The 23,610-nt window shown below is 44.0% G+C and overlaps 1 protein-coding gene across 11 annotated transcripts in view; it reads right to left on the reverse strand.

Annotated features, from left to right (window-relative positions):
- Nucleotides 1–23,610, reverse strand: part of PTPN3 (protein tyrosine phosphatase non-receptor type 3) — a 188,594-nt gene that overhangs the window by 41,816 nt on the left and 123,168 nt on the right. For all 11 annotated transcript variants that reach the window (XM_053265901.1, XM_053265895.1, XM_053265893.1 and 8 more), the window contains 5 exons: nt 22,804–22,963; nt 13,043–13,120; nt 10,735–10,791; nt 5,092–5,248; nt 2,491–2,654 (listed from right to left, as the gene is read on the reverse strand). In XM_053265901.1, coding sequence (XP_053121876.1) covers nt 2,491–2,654; nt 5,092–5,248; nt 10,735–10,791; nt 13,043–13,120; nt 22,804–22,963 — 616 coding nt within the window. The remainder of the gene's footprint in view (nt 1–2,490; nt 2,655–5,091; nt 5,249–10,734; nt 10,792–13,042; nt 13,121–22,803; nt 22,964–23,610) is intronic.

Consider the following 23,610-nt stretch of genomic DNA (forward strand, 5'->3'; position numbering starts at 1 on the left):
TACTCCATGCTTACCCGACAGAGTGGACAGATAAGCAATGGAAAATCATGGTTGTCATGTTTGTCTTGCTTACATGCTGAGCACTCCCCTCTGATAACTGTGATTGTCAGTTCCACTGACCAGGATTGGACTCAGGCAGCCTATCTGGCAAACAAACAGGCTAGCTAGCTGTCCACCTCCCAAGCCCCAGCCCGATGGATCATTCAGGATAACAAGGACAACTCACTCATTTCCTCACTCCTATTACTGGGCTCATATGCTTGCTCCCTCTCCCCTTTCAGTTGCCATCACCTGTAGCCACAGCATTGCATAACCAACTGTGATGAAAGCAGGTTGCTCCTGGTCCCAGCAGGTGGTAGATTGGGCCTGATAACTGGTCCAGGAGTCTTAGATACACCTGAAATGAGGATCCACCCCTCCAGCCAGATTCTGACATACTTGATCACAAGCAACCTCAGTCATGAAGAATTAGGGTGAAAACTACACATTATTTTGTGCTCTTGATGCAAGGTTTTTGCCAGTTAACAGAAATACAGGATGGTCATTTGCAGGGGAAAGTCATTGGGTATGAAGCTATGCTTAACCCTTTGCATGTCAACCAATTTCCTCCTGCAATGTCTCTCCTCCAAGGCTCCACCCACTAGGCTTCTTTCCAGTCTCAGAATTGACTGGGCGAAAAAGGATGGTAATTAAGCAGCCTTCTCTCCTTCCTGATTGGTTCTATCTTGCAAATGCCTCCACTACACAAGGCAAACAAGTGTGATTTCATTCTTACGCTTCCTCCAGATTGCCCTGCTCTTACCAGCTAGTCTCACCTCACCTAGTCCAGCCCCTCTTTTCCAAACTTCAGGAACTCAAATACAAATTTTCACAACCTTCTGAAAATACAAACTTTGCAAATGAGACTACACTGTGATGAGCACAACAGGCTCACAGCAATCAATATTGGGCTACATTGACAACACAAGAAATAACAAATTTTAAAGACATAATAGGCTCAGTCTGTGTGCCATCATCACAGAATCAGAAGGCGCCAAGAGTCCACCCAGAACAACGCAACACAGATTTATTATTTTAGCCTCTAAAGAACAAATGGCTCATTTTATGTATATTACTAAATATTGCTATCAACATGACACTGTCTCCCAATGCCTGAAGTAGCTGATTGGGGCAGCAGGTGGTGGGGGGACAGTTTGTTGCCAGTCTCCTTGGAGGGAGGGTGCACACGTCTCATCTGCCTGATCATGTGTGCCCAGTCCAAAGCAGGCAGGGAATGGGAGATGTCCCCTGTCAACTGAGCAAAGAGGCGCCTTTTTAAAGTGGTGGTTCTCTTTATTTAGCAGGGGGAGAGCAACTAGCTCTATCCATCCCCAGCACAGTATCCCTGCAGTGGCTGTTGCTAGTGTCTATTTTATGTTTCTTTTTAGATTGTGAGCCCTTTGGGGACAGGGGGCCATATTTATTTATTTATATTTCTCTATGTAAACTGCTTTGGGAACTTTTGTTGAAAAGCAGTATATAAATTCTTCTGCATGATCCCCACCACACGTTAAGGTCATCTGAGGAGGTCCATCTCCAGTTACCACCAGTTCGTCTGGTGGCAACTCAGAGGCGGGCCTTGTCTGTAGCTGCTCCTGGGCTGTGCAATGCAATCCCGGCAGAAATCCGTAATTTGAGTTCATTACTGTCTTTCAGGAGAGCCCTTAAAACCTATCAGTTTGGCCTGGCCTAAACATAGCCTAAACACCTGACCATCCACAAAGGAGAGGAGTGCTGGTCTTGTGGTAGCAAGCATGACTTGTCCCCTTAGCTAAGCAGGGTCTGCCCTCGTTGGATATGAATGGGAGACTAGAAATGTGAACCCTGTAAGATATTCCCCTTAGGAGATGGAGCTGCTCTGGGAAGAGCAGAAAGTTTCAAGTTCCCTCCCTGGCTTCTCCAAGATAGGGCTGAGAGAGGTTCCTGCCTACAACCTTGGAGAAGCCACTGCCAGTCTGTGAAGACAATACTGAGCTAGATAGACCAATGGTCTGACTAAGTATATGGCAGCTTCCTATGTTCTTAAGACCTGCAGGAATCCAGGCTTCTACCTTTTGTCAATGTGTGACAGAACATAACATAAGGTTACTAAAAATGTATCCTTAATATACAAAAGTTAAGTTTATATTCCATAGTGGCAGTCACTGCAATTCCTGCTTGCTTAGAAAAGCTAGGCAACAGCTTGTGGAAGTCATGATGTACAAAGCTGCTTTGGCAAGCCCACCATGCCTCTTGTTAAAAAGAAGGCATTTGGTTAAAGCCTTTGGCTTTTGGAATCCTGAATTCAGTTTCTGGGGCAATGCTTTCAAAAGAATGAGCAAATGCCTGGATAGGAGGGATAGTTGGCAGGGGGAGAGCAGTCAGAGGAATAGATCATGAGACTGGCAGATTTATCTGAGACTGGTCAAGAATGATTCAAACCAAGGGCCCAATACAGAGATAGCTGCTTACCTCAAACTGAATTAGGACAGTTCCACTTGCCAAACCTTTCTTCAGTTGTTCCATTGACTCCTCCAGGGTCTCACCATAATCTGAACATGTGGGGATAATTGTGTCAGGATAGTTAAAACTATCAGCTTCATCCTCTGACTTGTTCTCAACAAATGGTCTGACAACTGGGGGGAAAAAGACACAGGGCAAATTAAGATCTTTACTACTCGAAGAGTAATGCTGTGCAATAAATGTATATTTATGCAATAAATGTATATTTGAGTTGTGCAATAAATGTATATGAAACAGAATGGAATGTTGTTTAAAGCTGCTTTCCAGTAGGTGCCAGTCTTCGACAGTAGTGCACACACAATCACAAATTTGTGTCTCAGGCTGGCCACTTAGGAAACCTTTTGAAAGCAAATAATTCAGAAAGACACTGAAGCAAGCACCCCAAGGCAGGCAAAGCTATGCACTGGAGGAGAGCAATCTTCCTTTGCAATTCAACATGCCTAAATGCGGGACTTTACAGCCTCGTTTTTATAGAAAGGTGCTGAAATGCATCATCTCACATTGTGCAGGAGGCGGCAATGGTAAACCCCTCCTGTATTCTACCAAAGAAAACCACATGGCTCTGTGGTCGCCAGGAGTTGACACTGACTTGAGGGCACAACTTTACTTTATTTTTAAGCAGTCAAATTGAATGCTGTAGCAAGAACAAGCTAGTCCCTGCTGCTATGAGAAGACTGTTCTTGAGAAACCATGGTTCTACTGGAACCTTCCCCTCCAACTGTAAGGATAATAAGATATTTTTTTTAAAACTAAGCAAGCAAATGGAATTCTTTAACCCCAGCATCTTGCCTCAAAGCCATTATTTGAAACCATAGTTAAAGTAGATTTGCAAACCATGTTGAGGAGACAAGTTGTTGTAGTTTACAGATTTGCATGCTGCAGCAAATTATAGTTACAGAAAATTAAAAAATAGAATGTGGGAATCCTAAGAGAGAGTATATATATTTAGAGAACTAGATCCATGATATTTGAACTGGACCAGCGAGTTCTGAAATTCAAAGATGGGGTTCGGGGGCAGCGGGGCGGGGGAAAGTCTTACATCGCACTGCAAGAACAACATATAAGCTTTCACAACTTGAAAAAAGTGACACTGTCCACAATCCCCCCACCCCCACCCAAGAAGTATGTATAGTGGCTGAAGTAGAAGCAGAGCCACTCAAGTTGTTACTTTAAATGAGGATATGTTAGTTTTAACGTCAACTGCGAACACAATCCTCAACAGCTGGGGTCAAACGAGTACTGTGTGTGTGCCCAAGCATTTCCCTGCATACACTAGCATTCCTGCCCCTCTTTTCAATGAACCTTTTGTGCTAGAAAAGAGGATGAAACAATGGGTTCCTAACTTTCCAGAGTAGCTTTTGACCAAGGGTGCAGTTAGAGAATCAGATGCCCTGGAGCAAACATATGTCAAAGCTCTATCTGTAGTACTTTGGATCCTGCTCAATGTTGAATAATAAAGTGCAAACCTCCTGCAGAATCCCAATATCATTATGACTTGGTATATTCAAATTTTACTACTACTACAACAAATATTTTAATACCACTTTTCAAAAGAAGTTCTCAAAGCGGTTTACACAGAAAACAACAACTAATGATGGCTCCCTGTCCCCAAAGGGCTCACAATCTAAAAATAAACTAATGCTGTGCTGCATAAGAATAGTTGCTCTCTCCCTGCTAAATATAAGAGAATCCACACTTTAAAAGCTGCTCTTTGCTTAACCCCTTAGCAGGGGTTAACTTGCAAGTGCCTTTTCTCCTATTCATTTCATGACCGTCTTTCTCACTCTGACAATGATATAGGTGAGAATATTGGTTAGTTGTCCAAATGTGGGATTCCAATGTTGTCAAGTGACTCTTAGCAGAAATTCTAGAGAGACCAGCAAAGGAAAGAAGTTTATAAAGTATAGATGAGAGCCAGCATGATGCAGTGGCGTTGGACTATGCCTAGAAGTTTAAACTTCTACTCATACATGAAGCTCACAGGCCAGTTCAGACAATCAAATAAGTAACAGTTTATTCTTCATAAATGTGGCCCAAGCTTTTCCCCCTCTTCCCTTTCTCTTCTCAATTGTGCAGTAGCTGAGTTGTGGCACTGACATCATTGTTTGGCTAAAAGCACAGCCCCATGGCCTATATATATGCAGAGCTGTGCTTTAACTGTGGCTTACAAACTACACTTAAACCGGCATCTGAAACCAGAGTTTGAAACCATCTTGGTTTCAAATGATGATTTAATGGTAGTTTGTAAAGGACAGCTATACCACAGTCCAAGTCTGGATAAGCCACATAGCTGTGCTTTAACCAAACATGCAAAACATGTAAGGAAAGGAGGAAGGAGGAGTGGGCAGGACCAGACTGCATTCATTAACAGCCCTCATTGTCCTTCAGACCAGAGTACTTCAGAAGGTTGTTGGGATGATAAAATGGGCAAGAATCCCATTGAAAGCATCCCTAAGCTCCTCGCAGGAAAGGTGCAACATAAAAACAATTCTCGTCATTTCTAGTAAAACTTAAGTTCTAACACCACTCTTCTAAGCGTAACATAGTTACCTTTCCGCCGGATCAGAAGCACAAGCTCTCTTGTGTGCGACTCTCTGCTGGCCTTTATAAACATCACCACTTGGTCATGTGTGTGCTCAGAGATGTCCCGGCCATTGATTAATACTATTTGATCACCTTCAAGCAACTTCGGAATGCATTTATCAGACTGCCATAAGAAAGAAAGAAAATGGTGTTGGTATTTTCAAAACTGTCAGCCTAAGAAATAAATGTGACTCTCTCCAGTGTGAAATAATTCATTCTATTGTAGATTAATATTCTTTAGCTGGGTTCAGATGTAACACAAACCCATGATTTATTTTGTGTAATATAGCTCAGCAGTAAAAGAAAGCCACTCTGGGCTATCAGCTTCCCTCGCAGGTGCTAGTACAGAACACTGCCTCCTCTCTTTGTCTGTCTAGCAACAGCTTTGCTCACATACCTTCTCCTCACTTGGAAATGAACAGACAGTCAGACCTGCCACTTGGCTACCTCACCAAACAAGCAAATGGAAATGGATTAAATACATCATGTAAGTAGTTTTATTCTTTGGAAAAAATAAACAAGACACAAATCCTAAAAGGATCAAGTCACAAAATGTATACAATGCTAACTCCAGATAGTTTCTCTTTCAGTATTAACTCCAGAGCACTTTGTTCCTGGTATTAGGAAATGAACAACAGCATCATAACCCCACAAATGTTCTCTACACTGAAAATACACCCTTTCAGTTTAACATCCCAGATCACACCTATGTCAACAGGGTCTGAAGCATCCAGCTTCAGAAATAATGAAGGGGAGAAGCAGAAGGGGGAGAGCAGAAGATATTCTTGCCCTGCATACTGTGTTCCTCTGATCAGTCAAGCCATACCCAAACAATTAGGTGTGAAGTATGCCGAATTCATGTGTCTGAATAGTCGCCAGGCTCCTATTGTTCTACTGGATCCTATTCTTCTAATAGACCTTCCAATAGAAATCCTATTGGATTTCTTGGAACCACACACACCACAACTTGTTTGTTTCTGAGAACAGGAATGAGTTGAGTAGTGTAAATTTGTGGAAGGGCTGAAAACTCTTTTTTTCTTCATAGGAACATAGGAAACTGCCATATACTGAGTCAGACCATTGGTCTATCTAGCTCAGTATTGTCTTCACAGATTGGTAGCGGCTTCTCCAAGGTTGCAGGCAGGAGTCTCTCTCAGCCCTATCTTGGAGAAGCCAGGGAGGGAACTTGAAACCTTCTGCTCTTCCCAGGGCGGCTTCATCCCCTGAGGGGAATATCTTGCAGTGTTCACACATCAAGTCTCCCATTCAGATGCAACCAGGGCAGACCCTGCTTAGCTATGGGGACAAGTCATGCTTGATACCACAAGACCAGCTCTCCTCACCATATCCTATTCAGACTAGCATAAGGACCCCGTTGTCCATTGCTATTCAGTGTCAAGCATTTACAAATCAAAAAAGGCAAGTTCCAAAGCTGGGAATGTCGAAATCATGCAGAGAAAAAAGATAATGGTTGGCAGGGGAAGGCACAAGAGGGGAGAGGGGAAGCGTTTGTCAGGCATGTCAGCTCTCCTATCATTGAGGAACTCATTCAAAATATGCTGGAGAAAATATTTATTATTTATTTATTACATTTGTATACTGCCCCATACAAAAAAAAGTCTCTGGGTGGTTCACAATTAAAAAAAATAAAATGGGTCTGACGTGCTTGTCGAATCAAAATGATTGAATAGCTCTAGTGAATAGTGTCCATCCTACATAAGGCTGGAATGGAGTTAGGAGCTGTTGAGGCCGACGTAAAGTTGACTGGAATATCTCTAGTAGGAGAGGGACATTTACATACAAGAGTCTTGGAAGCTGAGCTATCAGCAACATTTGGACTTTTCCAACAGGGGCTCTTTTCCAGAGAGTTGTAATGCTCAAAGCAGGAAATGTGATGCTCAGTTATGATGGGGATGCTGAAACAGGAAGCTTCACTGTAATGCTGTTGGTAATGTTGGTAGGTTTGTACTATGTACACCTTGCCCAAACATAGCAGGCACTCAGTATGACCATCCATGGAATTAAGTTTTGCTACACACTTGGAACATACTGGCATTTGGCCTTGGTCAGGCAATGGCACCAACAAAAGTCGTGGTGGAGGGAAATAACGTGGAGAAATAAAATCCACCAAAACAGGACAGAAAGAAAATAGATATAGAAAGGAAGAAACAAATTCGAACTATAAACAAAGAGGCACAAGGTCACTTATTGAAAGACAAAGATTCCTCTCTACGCATCAGTTGTGATGGTCTGAGGGAGGACAGGTGGTGAAGAGCTATATATCCATAGTCACTGGGGCCAGGGTTTCCACCAAAATGCTCCGTGGCAAAGCTTTAGAAGGTTCCAAAGAAGGTACGATGCAGGTGCAGAACTCCGTAGATGTGAATGTACAGAAACCACGAAGAAAAAGTACTATTACATCCCAGTTTAACATCCCAGATCACACCTATGTCAACAGGGTTACTATTACAGCTAACTATAGTAAATGTACTATACATGTATAGTACTATATATGTTATAATCTCCATGTACTATACATGTACGTGGATGTATTTCTTTTGGACTCTCCCCCCCCACCACTAAAAAGCTGAAGTCAGGAATCTTTCTCTGAGGACATCCCATACAGTTGAACAACTGTTAAGTCCATGATCCTAGGAGACTAGTTATATGTCATCAACATGTGGCTCATTACTCCCTACTTGGCTCCTTGAAAAGGCATGTAATGAAACAAAGTACTACCATAGCAAAAGCAGGATGATAGTAGAGAGCCTATTACCATCTCAAATCCAGATGGCAATTATAGTACACCTTGCTGGATGTTGAGAAATATATAGTTGCTGATATTATCATTGTGTGCTGCATCCAGCACAATATGTGTAAGTCAAAAGTGGATATACTGTACTTCTGAAAGGCAATCCAGTTCTACCTTGCCTGCATGAACCCATAATTATCCACATGATTGTGGAGATAGTGCAAGAGCAGCTAGAGAAGTTATGTGGAAACCTGTGCCCCCACCCCCACTCCAATACTCCCACAACCATCCCAGTACTCAAAAGGTGCAAAGGAAAGCATTCAACCAGTTTCCTTGAACAATTATCTGTATGACCCACAATCCACGAAAATCTGTGACTAACTAAACACTCTTAACATTTCTCCAAGTTAAAAGGGATAAGAACAGCCCTGCTGGATCAGGCCCAAGGCCCATCTAGTCCAGCTTCCTGCTTCACACAGTGGCCCACCAGATGCCTCTAGGAAGCCCACAGGCAAGAGCTGAGGGCATGCCCTCTTTCCTACTGCTACTCCCCTGCAACTGGTATTTAGTGGCATCTTGCCTCCAAGACTGGAGCTGGCCTATAGCCCTCAGACTAGTAGCCACTGTTAGACCTGTCCTGCATGAATTTATCTAAACTCCTCTTAAAGCCATCCAGGCTGTTGGCTATCACCACATCTTGTGGCAGATAATTTCATAGGCTGATTATACATTGTGTGAAAAAGTACTTCCTTTTGTCAGTCCTAAATTTCTTGGCAATCAGTTTCATGGGATGACCTCTAAAAGGTAAAGTGTGCCATCAAGTCGATTTCGACTCCTGGCGCCTACAGAGCCCTGTAGTTTTCTTTGGTAGAATACAAGAAGGGTTTACCATTGCCTCCTCCTGCGCAGTATGAGATGATGCCTTTCAGAATCTTCTTACATTGCTGCTTCCCAATATAGTACCAGCGGGGATTCAAATCAGCAACCTTCTGCTTGTTAGTCAAGCATTTCCACGTTGCACCACTTAAGTTCTAGTTTTATGCAGAACACCTGTTCCTCGATTAGGACTTAGCATAGGTAAAGTTTATTTCATTAAAAATCCATGTTTTTATTGAACCTGAAATGGGTAGAGGTGGAGAGATGGGGATCTCAATATGGGGTGGGGTGGGGAATAATTTATTAGAATCCTCCTTTGTGTCCAAGATGTCCAATTCCTTTTCTGAGGTTTTGGGATCAACTGAGAACTGCAAGTGGCTGGAAGGGAATATAATAGTGTTTGGTGTTCAATAAAAGTGTTTTCACAGCTAAATTATCTGTCGGCAGCCAAGAGCTTGCATGGTCCAAGGCTGCCCTCTGCACCAGAGGCAGTGTGAAGAGTTGCTGCTCCCCCACTTGATCTTCCCCTTGATCCCCTCTCTACCCTCACATTGTGTAGAGTGTGTGATGCATCAATTCCTCATCCTATTCCCCTTCAAATCTCACCAATTTCTCCCCAGCTAATCTCACCCTGCCTGATCTTTTTCCAGCCCCACCAACTCCCCCCTCACCACTCAGTCTCCCCCATCTCCATTTATTTTGCTGATGTTACTCCTGATCCATATCCCACCCTGCATTTTGAAAAGGCAGAAGGCAGAGAATGAAGTGCCAGAAAGTGATTGAAGATGCTTCCTGCTGCTCTCCTCCAGCCAATGCATTTTAAAAAGGCAGCAGAGGATGAGCAAGAGAGGGAGTGTGAGGACGCTGTTGGCTGTTGTGCACTTATGCTGCCACTGGTTGAGGTTTGTGGAAGCAGCCAAGTTGCTGCCAGCGGGAGCTGCCTCACACAGCCTCATTATGAGGCAGGCTGTTGTAGTTCTAGAAATTCAACAGGTGAGATTCATAGAGAGGATGTTTAAACAAACAAAATATCTGAGTGAACAACATCAGACCTACAGTTGTAGCTTCAAAGTATACTTTTGGGAAATCAAGACACTTGAGGATCAGTTAGCCAATGTTAAATTCTTCCCTTCGGGGTGTGGGAACAGATATACACACAATGGGGTGAACAGTTAGTTCTTTAGGGGAGTGAAAAAGAAACTCTTAACTGTAATGCATCTGTGGAAGATAATATAGAAGGAGATGTAGTGGGAGGGAGCTGAATCCAAACAAACCATAATAATTTTAAACAAGCGAGGATTTGATGATTGTATGTGGCACCAACCCTGGCTGGTTAAAATAACTATCAACTAAACTAAAACAATTTTTTTTAAAAATTATGGCCGCATTCAAACGTAATGGGGGATCGGAGTCGCCATGTTTCCTTCTGTTACATCTGAACCCAGCCAACTCTGATTTGCAGCATGACCTGAGACTGCACTGATGAGACTCCAGTCTGAACCTTCAGTTTGTTGTGAGTTTTGCTGCTCCAAATCAAGGGTTCACAGAGCCTCCCTGCCATCTGAATGCAGCACTGGAGCTCCTCCCTCTCTCCTTCCCTGACTGGCTTTGCAGGCTGTCCTTCAAGCAGGAAGGAAGCCCTTACAGTCAGCTCTCCCACCTCTCTGCAGTCTCGCTGACTGCAGAGGGGACACTCTCCAGTATGTCCAAATGTGGATGGGAGAGCGGGAGGAGGGGGACACAGAACCATGTGCCCATTACATGCCAATGTGTTCTATGGCTCTGAGTTACATCTTAATGTAAAGCCACAATAAGCCATTTTTCTCAATAAAGTCTCAAACTCTGTATAAAGTAATGACTGAAAGGTTGCTATGCTCTCTTTAATGTTTCTGGCATAACAGATAGCTTTGGATTTATTTTATGTAAGATACATTTCTATTCATACTGTGTCTCACATTATACAAACCAGACTGAATACTTACAGGTGAATCTGGAATTATTCTGGACACAACCAGAGGCATCTTCTGATCAGTACCACCCTAGAACATTGTACCAAAACAAAAAACAAAACAAAAAAAAAACATACCCCAGTTGTCATAAACAGATTAACTGAACAATTAAATCTCTTCAACAGTAGTTTTCAGCCTGTGTTCTGTAGAAAAACTACCCTGCCAACAAAAGCTGCAGAAGGGTGCCGGGTGTGTTCTGTGGCATTTTCATAGCTATCATGGAGGTCCAAGAGACCCTGAGCTTTCCCAGACATCAGGCTTTATCACGAGTTAGAATCTGCCCCAAAAAACCTGATGCAAAAAGTGGACTTTCTTTACACCAGACATAAACCGAGCTAAGCTCCAATATGTAGGGAAAAACCCGAATCATGTATGGAGAGCTCTCTGATATATCACATGTACTTCGGAGTAAATCTGGCTGATATATGAACACACACCTACCATCCTTAGAGTAGTGCAGACAGCGCAATACAAATATTTGGGGGTCATCTTTAAGACGACTGGTAGCTAGAAAGAGCAAACTAATTTCATCGTAACAAATGAGGATTTAGCCATAATACTAGCTGGGCCAGTCACTTCTCTCTCAGCCTAGCCTACTTCACAGGGTTGTTGTGAAAGAGAAACTTAAGTATGTAGTATACCGCTCTGGGCTCCTTGGAGGAAGAGTGGGATATAAATGTAATAATAACAACAACAACTTTGAAATTCTTTTTCTCCTCAGGGGGCAGTCATGTTCAAGCTTCCATGAAGGTCTTTCAAGCCAAGGTAATTTCACAGCTTCTTTATGGCTTCCAGATCTTTATATGTAATGATTTTCATCTGGTTGAGAGAGTCCTATCTAAATTTCTTAGGGCTATTTTTAACCCCCTCTTGTGTGTCTAATGCTAAGCTGCAACTGGAAGTGGACCTGTTAAGCTTGGAGAGTACTTTCAAAAGTACTTTCAACTTTTTGGTTGAAACCAATCTATTTTCCTTCAGGCTTAGCACCCTTAATTTTTAAGGATGAATATCCCTCTGACTGAATGCATTTAATCACTGAGAAGATAAAATTACACGGGTTGTCAATGGAATATTTACTCCTTCTGGTTGTGATAACACCAAGGTGATCCTCAAGCAGTGGAACACCAGATAGATCTAAGCCTCCAAGCCCCACCTCCTTGGTGGGGCTTGGAGGGGATTCAGAAGTCAATCTTAACTTTTTGTCCCAGGGTTCACTTTAACCTTCTGCTCTGGCAATGTAGCTTCTATTCTTTTCTCACGATAAGGAGCTTGCAATCCAGACCAGGAACCCTGGACTTGTAAACCTAAGTAAGGTGTTCCTTACTGCCCCCCCCCCCCAATACTTGGGCCCTGAGAACCTTCATCTTTTGCAACAGGGCCCATTCTAACCTTGCTACACCCCTGGTCCACACTACTGCAGGTCTGTCAGCTGCCAACCAGTAATCACCCTAGTAACTAAATGAAGGTAACAACAAGCAGCTGGTTCCTCCCTCCATTGTGGCATGGGGAGGGGAGAGAAGAACCAACTCCAATATCCATTAAGGTTGTTCACACAACCACTTTGGGTGGACCTAGGAGGGCAGGGGCAGGATCATTCTTACCTTCCCCCATATGATTTCTGGTTCCCCGCAAACTGAGCTACTTGCGCAATCACATAATCACAGCTGTAGTGAGTGGCACGGTGATCTGGAGGCTGGGGGAATGAAGCCCAGCCTCCAGGAATCACACAATGTACCATGCGAGCAGTGCAGAGCATTATGGAAATCCATAAGGCTGATGCACGCCTTCTCCCAGCCTCTATGGTCACAATGGTTGCTGGCAGCCCAAACAGAGCTGCTGGCAGCCCGTGCTACATAAGCCTGAGTAAAGCTGGTCATGAGAATGACCTTGTTGTTTAAAGGTAAAGTGTGCCATCAAGTCGATTTCAACTCCTGGCCCAGAGAGCCCTGTGGTTTTCTTTAGTAGAATACATGAGGAGTTTACCATTGCCTCCTCCCGCGCAGTATGAGATTATGCCTTTCAGCATCTTCCTATATCGCTGCTGCCCAATATAGTACCAGCGAGGATTCGAACTGGCAACCTTCTGCATGTTAGTCAAGCATTTCCCCGCTAGCTTAGCTAAATCAATCAGAGTTTTAACAGCATAGAAAAACACACACACTGTTGAAACTTTACCACATATAGGGAAAACACAAATATTATCAACATTTCTGAATTATTCCATCTGAAGCATTTTTTTCAAGATACAGTTGATTAGGACCACTTTACCAGTTTCTTTTACCTTCAGATTAAATCCAAATTTCCCATCTTTATCTGGCAAGATGCATATCAAAAGCAAGTCTCCATCAACATCATCTTCCTGGAAGACATTGAAAACAGGCATTTGGGTTGTGTAACACACTGAACAGTAGAGTTGTGCACTGGAGTGCCAATTTCAATGAAAATGTGAGATTCCACCCCACACCCACTGCTACATGGAGGCAGCTGCTCAGTTCCTCAGATTTCATGGGAACGTGGGGCTGCCAGGAAAGCACACAAAGGCATCTGAACATTTGCCAGATACCCTTATGCAGCCTCATGGCATCCCCATGGACTCCGGTTCCTGTAGAAAAGCTCCTCTCCCCCATGCTGGATATGTGGAAAACTGCATGTCAATGGGAGTGAGTGGCTGCCTCTGCTTAGCAGGGTGGGGTGTCCATATTCTTTGAGACCATATGCTCTGGTCCCCAGCCCTATCACTGCCTTTTTTGGTTAGTTCAGATGACCTTCTCTCTATGTGTTGTGGAGGAGTGAGGTCTAACCTTCCTACCCAGCACATTGAGTATGTTGTTACCTATCCCCCTAGACCTCTATATGTCATTATAATGTTTGAGTGTGTGTGTCTGTGTGTGGGCGGCGGGGAGGTATATGTGTGTAAAGTCCAACATGTGGAACCCTGAACACTGCAGTCAACATTTTATGATGCAATCTAGGGTTTTGCGTTAAGCACACTGGGTTTTATGCATATGCAAGCTATTTGACTAAATGTTCACACATGAACAGCTGGTGGCCTTAACAGCAGGACAAGTTCATCCTTGCTCTGCATCATACATATGGAGATGATCAAGCAAAAGAATATCTGAACAGGCTTTGTGTTTGTTTTATACTAGCTGTGATTATGCCCATTTTAAAGCTTACAATGAAAATTTGGAAAATTGGCACTTACTAAGCTTTCATGCATGTGGAACAGAAGGCATCCAATGTGGGTTATTTCCTCCCACACACTCTAGATTCAGAACTTTTGTGAATCAGCAAGGCTTTAAGAGCCAAGTGGAAGAAATACCTCCCAGTTTTATGGACAGATTGTAGCAGAGACTAGGTAGGAGTAAGAAAAGCCCCTAGAGAGGAGGGGAAAATAGTGGAACAGAAAAAACATATCTTATGTACATGTAAACATGTACTCATATTTACCTGAATTTAAGACAACCTCCTAAAAATGTTCCTTTTGCTGTTGGAGGATTACAACATCCAGGATGAAATATGAAATAGAAGTCTAGAAAGGGTAGGATATACTGCTGGCTGTGTAGAGAGCATTTCGAAGGACTCTGCTGCTGAGAGAGGCCTATGTAGCAGCAAATATGGCAAGCTTTTACAGTATCATGGAAGTGGCGAATGGAAATAATGTAGCCACTCTAAAGTTCTCCTGGGAGGGAGTAGTGGTACTTAAGGCCATAAAAGTGGAGGCCTTTTAGTGAAAGCGACCAGAGTAGCACCAGAAATGGGAAGGATAGTTTTATTAACCAGCACAATGCAAGCTGGTCATATGGACTCCCCAATGAAACTTTCTCATTGGAAAGGGGAGACGAAAAGGTATCAGCGGTTGCTTATCCAGAAGCCAAGGTGTGATGGAAGTAGATAAAATGGCCCAGTGGATGTTGAAGGCCACTCTGTCTTTCTGGGGTGAGTGGAATTGAGACAGCAGGGTGGAGAAACCTATTTCTAAAATCAATGGGAGGGGGTGGCACTGTTGGTATGACAGCAGGGTCAGGGGCCAGGGCCAAGGGTGACCATATGGTTTTGGAAGTTAGACAGAAGTTGAATTAATTGTGAGGCCTGAAGGGCTGTTTGTGAAGGGTTTATTGTGGAGGATCATGATGGGAATCTCTGTGCTGCTGCAGTACAGAGAAGTGTGATGTCCTAAAGGAACTGACAGGGATGCAGATCCTAGGGAATGATGAACATTGGAGCAAAACCCCTCTGTAGAGGATGTAGTGCTGGAATTGCTGTTCAAGACGGGCCTGAAGGAAAATGGATAGCTTTCACATCTCAGCAAAAAGAGAATATTATTTTTTGCACCATCTGAGGAAGGTTTTCCAGATTTTCTAATTAAAAAATGATGCATAGAGAGTATTCTCAAAACCAGCCAAGTATGTAATATGGGCTAAAACTATCCCCATGCTGCAAGGAGACAATATTCATCTATTCAGTATTCAGCTATAGGCTAAGGTAAAGAAGGTAACATGGCCTTTTGGCTTATATGAACAAGAGTTTATCTTGGATATAGTCTGAAGGAGATGCAGATGAGAAAGGCACATCACTCCTTCCTCATAGATAGATAGGCAGGGACTTGAAGCTATAGGCTCCCAAAGATCAAAATATGATCTTTTGCTGTTCAAGATGGGCCTGAAGGAATATGGATAGCTTTCATATCTCAGCAAAAAGAGAATATTCATGAGAGCCAGCGTGGTGTAGTGCTTAGAGTGCTAGACTAGGACCGGAGAAACCCGAGTTCAAATCCCCATTCAGCAATGATACTAACTGGGTGACTCTGGGCCTGTCACTTCTCTCTCAGCCTAGCCTACTTCACAGGGTTGTTGTGAAAGAGAAACCTAAGTATGTAGTACACCGCTCTGGGCTCCTTGGAGGAAGAGCAGGATATAAAAGTAATAACAACAACAACAATAATAAAAACAACCAGGAAAATCATGACCATCAATCATGCTCTGCAACCCCGCAGTGATGTAGATAGGCTATACCTCCCTCGCAGCTCAGGTGGAAGAGGAATGCTTGCAAGTCCATCAAACAGTAGAGGAGGAGAAAAGAGGCCTTGAAGAAAATATCAAGGACAGTGAAGAAGATGCACTTCAAATGGTCAATAACGCGAAACTATTCAACACCAATGAAACAAAGCAGGCCTACAAGAAAGAACAAGTCAAGAACCGAGCAGAAAAATGGAAAAAGAAGCCACTGCATGGTCAATATTTGCACAATATAAGTGGAAGATCAGACATCACCAAGACCTGGCAATGGCTTAAGAATGGCAACTTGAAGAAAGACACAGAGGGTTTAATACTGGCTGCGCAAGAACAGGCACTAAGAACAAATGCAGTAAGAGCAAAAGTAGAAAAGTCAACAACAAACAGCAAGTGCCGCCTTTGTAAAGAAGCAGATGAAACAGTGGACCACCTAATCAGCTGTTGTAAAAAGATCGCATAGACTGACTACAAACAAAGGCATGACAAGGTAGCAGGGATGATACACTGGAACATCTGAAAAAAATACAAGCTACCTTTAGCCAAACATTGGTGGGACCATCAAATTGAAAAAGTTGAAGAAAATGAAGATGTAAAAATATTATGGGACTTCGGACTACAAACAGACAAACATCTGCCACACAATACACCAGATATAACTGTAGTCGAGAAGAAAGAAAAACAAGTTAAAATAATCGACATAGCAATACCAGGGGATAGCAGAATAGAAGAAAAAGAAATAGAAAAAATCACCAAATACAAAGATCTACAAATGGAAATTGAAAGGCTGTGGCAGAAAAAGACCAAAATAATCCCAGTGGTCATTGGCGCCCTGGGTGCAGTTCCAAAAGACCTTGAAGAGCACCTCAAAACCATAGGGGCCACAGAAATCACCACCAGCCAATTACAAAAAGCAGCTTTACTGGGAACAGCCTATATTCTGCGACGATATCTATAACTGACAATAAAATTCAGCCATCCCAGGTCCTTGGGAAGGACTCGATGTCTGGATAAAAGAAACCAGTCAATAACACCTGTCTGACTGTGTAAACAAGAAATAATAAAATGCTCTCAAAATAAATAAGAAGTCTTGGGGATGTTGACCTCATGACCGAGAGAGAGAGAGAGAGAGAGAGAGAGAGAGAGAGAGAGCGAGAGAGCGCGAGAGAGAGAGCACTGAGAGTGAGGCAGGGAGCCACCGAGCCAGCCAGTGTTTCAATGAAGGTGTGCCTCATGCTCCCAGCCAGTGGATTCGCTGTCTGGGTAAGAGAGGGTCAGGAGCAGGGGGTGCCTTCACAGCTCCCCCAGACCAGGGGGAGGAAAAACTGAGGGAAGGAAAAACTGAGAGGCTGATTTATTTTTGTTCTTGAAAAACCAAAACCTTTTCAGAAGGGCGGTATAAAAATCGAATGAATGAATGAATGAATGAATGAATAAAATAAAATAAAACTGTTCTAAATGGAGCAGCTTTAGAGAAGCAAAATGAGGCAATAGAGATTCATCTCCCCTTTTTATCAGAGGGGGTGATGGGTACCTCAGCAGTCCATGCAGGCGTGTTTATGGGCTATTCTCAAACAAGGATTCAGGGTTTGATTCTGTGCCAGAAATTACATCATGGGGGTCTGGAAAGTCCCACATGAATACTTCTGCTAGCATGCACATTTTTTGTGAAAATGATGGTATGTGTGCAGGTGGTTTCCTTTTGGAGGATTTTTCCCCTCCACCACCACTGCGAGACGCATTAAGTCCACTGAGGGTGGCCAGTTTTACCCACTCCCCAAAGACAGGATGTAGAGATTGACCATCCCAAAATGGGTTGTGTGTGTCATATTAGAAGCTGTATTAGAGACAGCCTCACATGTGTGAGGAACAAAAATCACACTGTGCTCTTTTTGGGAAAGGCACTGGGTGATTCCCCATTAGGACTAATTGGCCCCTGTGGTCCTCTCTATGCTACAAATCAATTGGGAAAGAGAGAGGGCAGGTTATGTCTATTGTCTGTCACTTCCAGCTCCCTCCGTTACCACAATCCTCCTTCCATCTTTGTTAAAGAAACTGGAATGCTTCTTAAAAATTTCATAGAAGGTACACTTTAGAAGATATTCGGGCATTCACAGATATAAAACTACAAAACAGCACCTATTGTTGCAGTACACTGGTAGATATATCCTGTTCTTCCTTACACCTGGAACAGTGGCCATGTCATACCTGGCAAGTGGTCTCCCTCAAGACAGTTTTGTTTTCAGCAAAAACAAAGTATATAATTCCATGGGCAAAACTGTGATAAAAGACTGGCAGTGTGTGCGAGTGCGAGCAAGAATGAGAGCGAGATGTTTCAGAAGTAATCTACAGGTTCAAAATTTATGTGATTTGCCCAGTATGGTTATTCCCCACCCTTCATCTTTTGTTTGACAAATATTATAATATAATCATCAGAAGTTGGTAAAGTTAGATCTAATTCTAAAATCCGTTCTCTCACAAACATAGAGGTACAAATCATAACAAACCTAGAACTAGAACAAAGGATGGCTAAGTATACAGTAGAGTGTCTAAGACTGAGACTTGGTAGTCAAGAAGTTACTCTCTACTTGACAGATAGAAAATTGGTAAACTGATAATGCAGTTAAAACCACCAATGTTAATGTTTCAATTAAAAAGCAACCTGTTTAGCTCCACCTGGACTTGAAGGAGTCACCTACCTAAAGAACAAACTCAATGCTAAGGACAATTTTAGTCAATATCTGATCTGAAGTGAAGGAAAGTATCAATTAGAAGAAGCATGTCATGTCATCATTGAAATAAATATATTGTATTACTTAGTAAATCTAAAACCATACTTGCAGAAAGACACCTCATGCTTCTTAAAAAGAATACAACTAATGCAAGTCAGTGGTAAACCATCATTTCCTCTAGCCGTGTCCACACAATCACCTCTCTGGCCCTGGAGCTTAGCCAGCATCTGCAGGTGGCCTGGCACACAATATCACTTCCAGGTGGCGGCAGCACATCATCCACACAATACCAGTTAGTGGCTCCAAGGGAGTGGACCATGGTAGTCATTGGCCTCCAGGGACATACATGTAATCCCGACAGGGCCTGCACCACCCCTCACACTGTGCTCACCCCAAAAAGCTTTTACCATGTCACCACACATGCTCCCATTGGCCTCAAGGTCAGAGTTGGTGGAGCTCAGGAGCTCAGGCCCACTAAGCAATCCCTGGAGAGCTTTGGCAAAACTCTACTCCACTGCGGAAGCGGAGCAACTACTGAAGAGAGCACTGACCTCCTTAACCCTTTTCTATAGCCCTTTATTCAGTTAGGATGTGAAAACAATGACCCTCACACTAAACTTCCCAGGAGGAAATAGAGGTGGCTGGGAAAGAGAAGCCCTACAGCAATAGACAAAGAGTCAGGCAAGGCAACCAGCAAGTCCCTGCACACACCCTGGGCAGAGAAAGGAAGAGGGAAACAGCAAAGAACACACACACACACGCCTGGTTCTTTGCCCCGACTGTCAGAGATGCTTTGTATAGAACCAGCTGCATCATCACTCGGGGCAGTGGTCATGTGGGACAAGGCACAGAGTCCACTGGCACTCCTCCTGCCCCTGCCTTCTGTGAAACAACAAGGCCCACAGGGGAGCTTTTGACACTCCCACTGCTTTCTGGCTGGGGACACATGCTTTCCTTGGTAAAGAATGCGACCAGCACAACACAATCACACAGCTCTCCAGGGCAGGAAGCAGTGGGGTGGTGGGAGAACCATCCATCCCCTCATCTCTTGCTACCACCCACACACTGGCCCAACACAAAGTCCACACCCTTATTCTGATGAAGAAGTCCCCACTTCAACTACCCTGGAACAGAGCTGCTTATGCTCTAGAAGCACCTACCCACCAGACACTGCCCACCACCTAATCTACATATGACCAAGGAGATACAGTCCAGTATCAATGCCGAAGCTTTTACTGATAGCCAGCAAAACACAGCAGAAGCACACGCAAAGACAATAACCATCCAACTAGGCATTCTGCTCAGGAGACTACACACCTGACAGCCCTTGCCTTGGGCATCTTGGCGGCCACATCTGAAGGCAGGTGAATGCCCTCCCAGCCAGCACTCCCTCCCTTCATGCTCCCTTACCCCTCCTACCCAGGCATAAACGGCTGGACCAAGTCTGGATGGTCTACAAAGAGGACATCACTCAAGGATTTGCAATTATAGTGCTGGATGCAGCAGACAACTATCACATCAGTAACAATATCTTCGTTGAGATCAACCAAGGTATACAGGGAATGCCACCTGGCCTGCAGGCATCCAAAATCTCTATCAGCCACCATACAGTAGTGGAATGTCACTGCATTGCATCCCTGGGAGCCTTGTAGGGAGGCACCAGCCATGTGTAGATGCCACATGCCGTCCTCAAAGAGCACAAGGTTCTTGCTTGCCATAGTGGAGATGGCATTCACAAAGGCGCTGTGGATCAGTTTATCAGTCAAGGTTGGTGACCAGAAGATAGCATTGTCATGGCTGTTCCCCAACGCACCAGCAAACACACCTGTGAACTTCTCTGTAAGGATGCCAGAGGGGCACTCCATGACTTCCTACTGAAGTAGGCTGCTTGCAGGTGGCTTTCTGCTCAGCTACGGCAAGGGGTTGTGTGGGACACTAAAGAAATGCAAGTTCTCAGGGGCCTGTGCTGGGTGCTTGCTACCAAAGGTTCTGATGCCCCCCCCACCCCCCAGCACACTCACTCGTTGTAAGGAGATGACTCTCTTGCATCCCTCAGTATGAGCAGCTTGGTGCTGCTGGCATGTCATTGAAGAGGTATAGCGAGATCTGCCCCAGCCCAGTCCTCATCTGAGTATATCCTTAATATCCTTGCTGTGCAACCCCCTTAAGCACAGTTGTGACCTGTTGCAGATGCCCCTCTGAAAAGACGTGTGGTGTCTGAAGGCCACCATGTTCCCTCCTCTTATGCCTGCACTTAATCCACCTCCTCCTCTTGCCTGCTTCCTTGGCCTTCATACACAGAGCCAGCTATTCAAGTGGTTAGGGATCCCATCTTGTGCTGCTTCTGCTGCCTCTTCAGTTGCTGCAGGAGCAGCTATGCTGTGTGCACAGTCTTGGTGGCACGCTCTTGTTCTTACTCGCAGAGTGGCTCTTGGCTGCAGTGGGTGCAGTTACACGGGTGTGCACTCCTCTCTGCTGATTGGCTGCACTCTTCCTTGTCTGCTTTGAATGCAGCAGCATGTGTGTTCCCCTTCGTAGAGTCCTACTAGAAGTGGATGATACTGTGAGGAGTAGGGAGATGGATTGTGTACCGTCTTCATCATCGATGTGGTTATCTGGACCTTTGCACCTCTGTTGGGTCACTGTTGGGTCTGTGGATGTTCCTGCATGGGGTGGGTGGGTAGCCAGCCTTGTGTGCTGGCTGTGTTGGCAGCTTACTGGCCCTCTTGTGCTTGCTGTTGATGGAGACACTGGTGTCAGCAATGTGGTGGGCCACAACATCCCTTCGATCTAAGAGGATGGGTTTGCACTTGTCATAGCCCACGGTGGAAATAGCCTCGACCCCAGAATGCTGATTGTGATCATAGGGTACTTGAACCTCTTCTTGAGAAGTTGTAAGTGGTCCCTACACTGATTGAGTGTGTGGTCAAAACCCTGGTTTCATCTGCTTTGTGAGCCAAACAGGCTCTCATGGTTATGGTATGCCCCTTGCACTTCATCCACGTTCCAGATATTGATGAGGGTTTGGGACTCTTCCTCTGTCCTGTTCTTGGCTCTAGTATGTTTTTGCTGCTTCCTTAGGATGCTTTTGGTTCCACCCTGGGACTGTTCCTGTGTCCATCTCAGCTATGGCTTTAGATTGCCAAAGCCAGTATAAGTTGGGCCCTGCTATCCTGCTGATATGATTTTGTCCACGCACAAGAGCAGTGGGGTTCGGCAAGGCTGGTATGGGTGGTATCTGGAGCAGCCATTGGGTATTCAGTGTGTTGCTCTGCAGGAACTTGTTTACCTGTGTGTATGTTGATCAGCATAATGCATTCCATGGGGCTGGAGCGGGGGTGTAATATCCTACAGAATTTCAAAGCTGATGTTACTGTATTTGTGTACACACCCTTGTTGAATGCTGGCTGTGGAGTGCTTGGGAGCATTGCTTAGTCTGTCAGGGGTACTACTTGCAGCCTGGGCCTGTTGCTGTGTGCAGAGCTGCATGACTCTTGGTGACCCTTAGAACAACAGGGCTTGTCTCTCCTACCCCCTGCAGGTGTGTGCACTGATTCCATCCTTGCACATTGGGGATCTGTGATGAGAGGATGTGGGATACTGCTGCCCATGGGCCTTCCTGAGAGCTGTGTGTGTATTCATGCATTGTTGGGGTTTGCTTCTGTGGGCCAAGGGACATGTGGTGTGGCACATGTATTGTGGGTTTAGCCTCTGTTTCCTGGAGAATGGGTCAGGGCCTTAGGAAGTGGAGGTAGAGTGTGTGTGTGGGACATGTATGCTGCCAGCTGGGAGTTGGGTCAGTGTCCCTTTAAGAGGGGGCAGTGGAGTTGTGGAAGTAGGTGCGGGCACGACATGCAGGTATGGAAGATGTAGTGTGTAGCCAGGCAGAGTGGAGACAAAAGTGTTCTAACTGCATGGCCATGGAGTGTGAGTGGAAGGCTAGAGAATCAGTGGGTGTGGTCCACTCTAGGTGAGGACATCTATGGTGGCCACACAGGTGAGGACACAGCACATTGCAGATCACTAGGATTGATGTAAGGTTCACACTACCAGCGGATCCTGATTAGGGTGTCTGGGTGGCTGGCTAACTGAGATCTGATCCCAGATTAAATATCCCAGTTAACTCTGTGGACATTAGCCAGGATTGCCGCTATGCAGGGGTTCCACACCGTTAAAATCACATCAATGTCAGTCAACTTAATTCAACTGGGATTAACATGAATGCAGCCTCCGTTTGTAGTTGTCACATCTACCAATGTACAATTATAGATTTGCCAAATTCATCTGGTTTATCATACCTTATCACAGTAGTACTGATTGGAATCATCCATTGACATTCCTTTTTTAATGTTTTCTAAAAGGTGCTTATCTGTTCCTTCCAAAATGCCTGAAAGGTTGCCCACTCCACTGAGGGTCTGAGACAAGGAATTTTGTGTTGAATTATTTTCCAATATGTTCCTTCATTAAGAGAAAATAAGTAAAACAAGCACAACATTAATAGCCAACATCACCACACAACCTAAGCCAGAACCTTCATGTCAGTTCCATGTTTTTCCATGAACATAAAAGAGTTCTGTTGACAAGGCAGCTATGTGATTTTTCAGGATTTCATTAATGTTAGCTCATTAGACATTTCAAGGGTACAGAAAATATTCTAATTGAACACCATATGAAATAAATTTTTAAAAACAATTAAGGTTTAAAACATTTCATGTGTTTTTGTTATTAAAATTACTGTAAACATAGAATCTGTGTATATGACATAAATGTGGAGAACACAGTATCCAAAGAAAGTTAGTCATGACTAACCACCACTGAAAACTATGGAACGAGTTAGTTGTGACTAACTTAAGCCCCAGTAACCCCAAAGAAACTTAGGCATCACTAATGGTTGTTGAATAAAACCCAGTGTTTTCACATTTCAATTGTAGTGGCAATTTAAAGCTCAAAATTATTTCCCAGTGCAGAAAAAAACATAACATTAAGTATAAAGATTAAGAAGTTGGCAAAGAACCTGTCCTCAAAAAAACTGTTGCCCAGAGCACAATATGCATCATCTGTACTTAAAAACAGGAAGCTTACAATCTTTTTCCTTTTGCTAATTT

Source organism: Hemicordylus capensis, chromosome 6, assembly GCF_027244095.1.
Source record: "Hemicordylus capensis ecotype Gifberg chromosome 6, rHemCap1.1.pri, whole genome shotgun sequence".
In the NCBI taxonomy this organism is placed as follows: Eukaryota; Metazoa; Chordata; class Lepidosauria; order Squamata; family Cordylidae; genus Hemicordylus; species Hemicordylus capensis.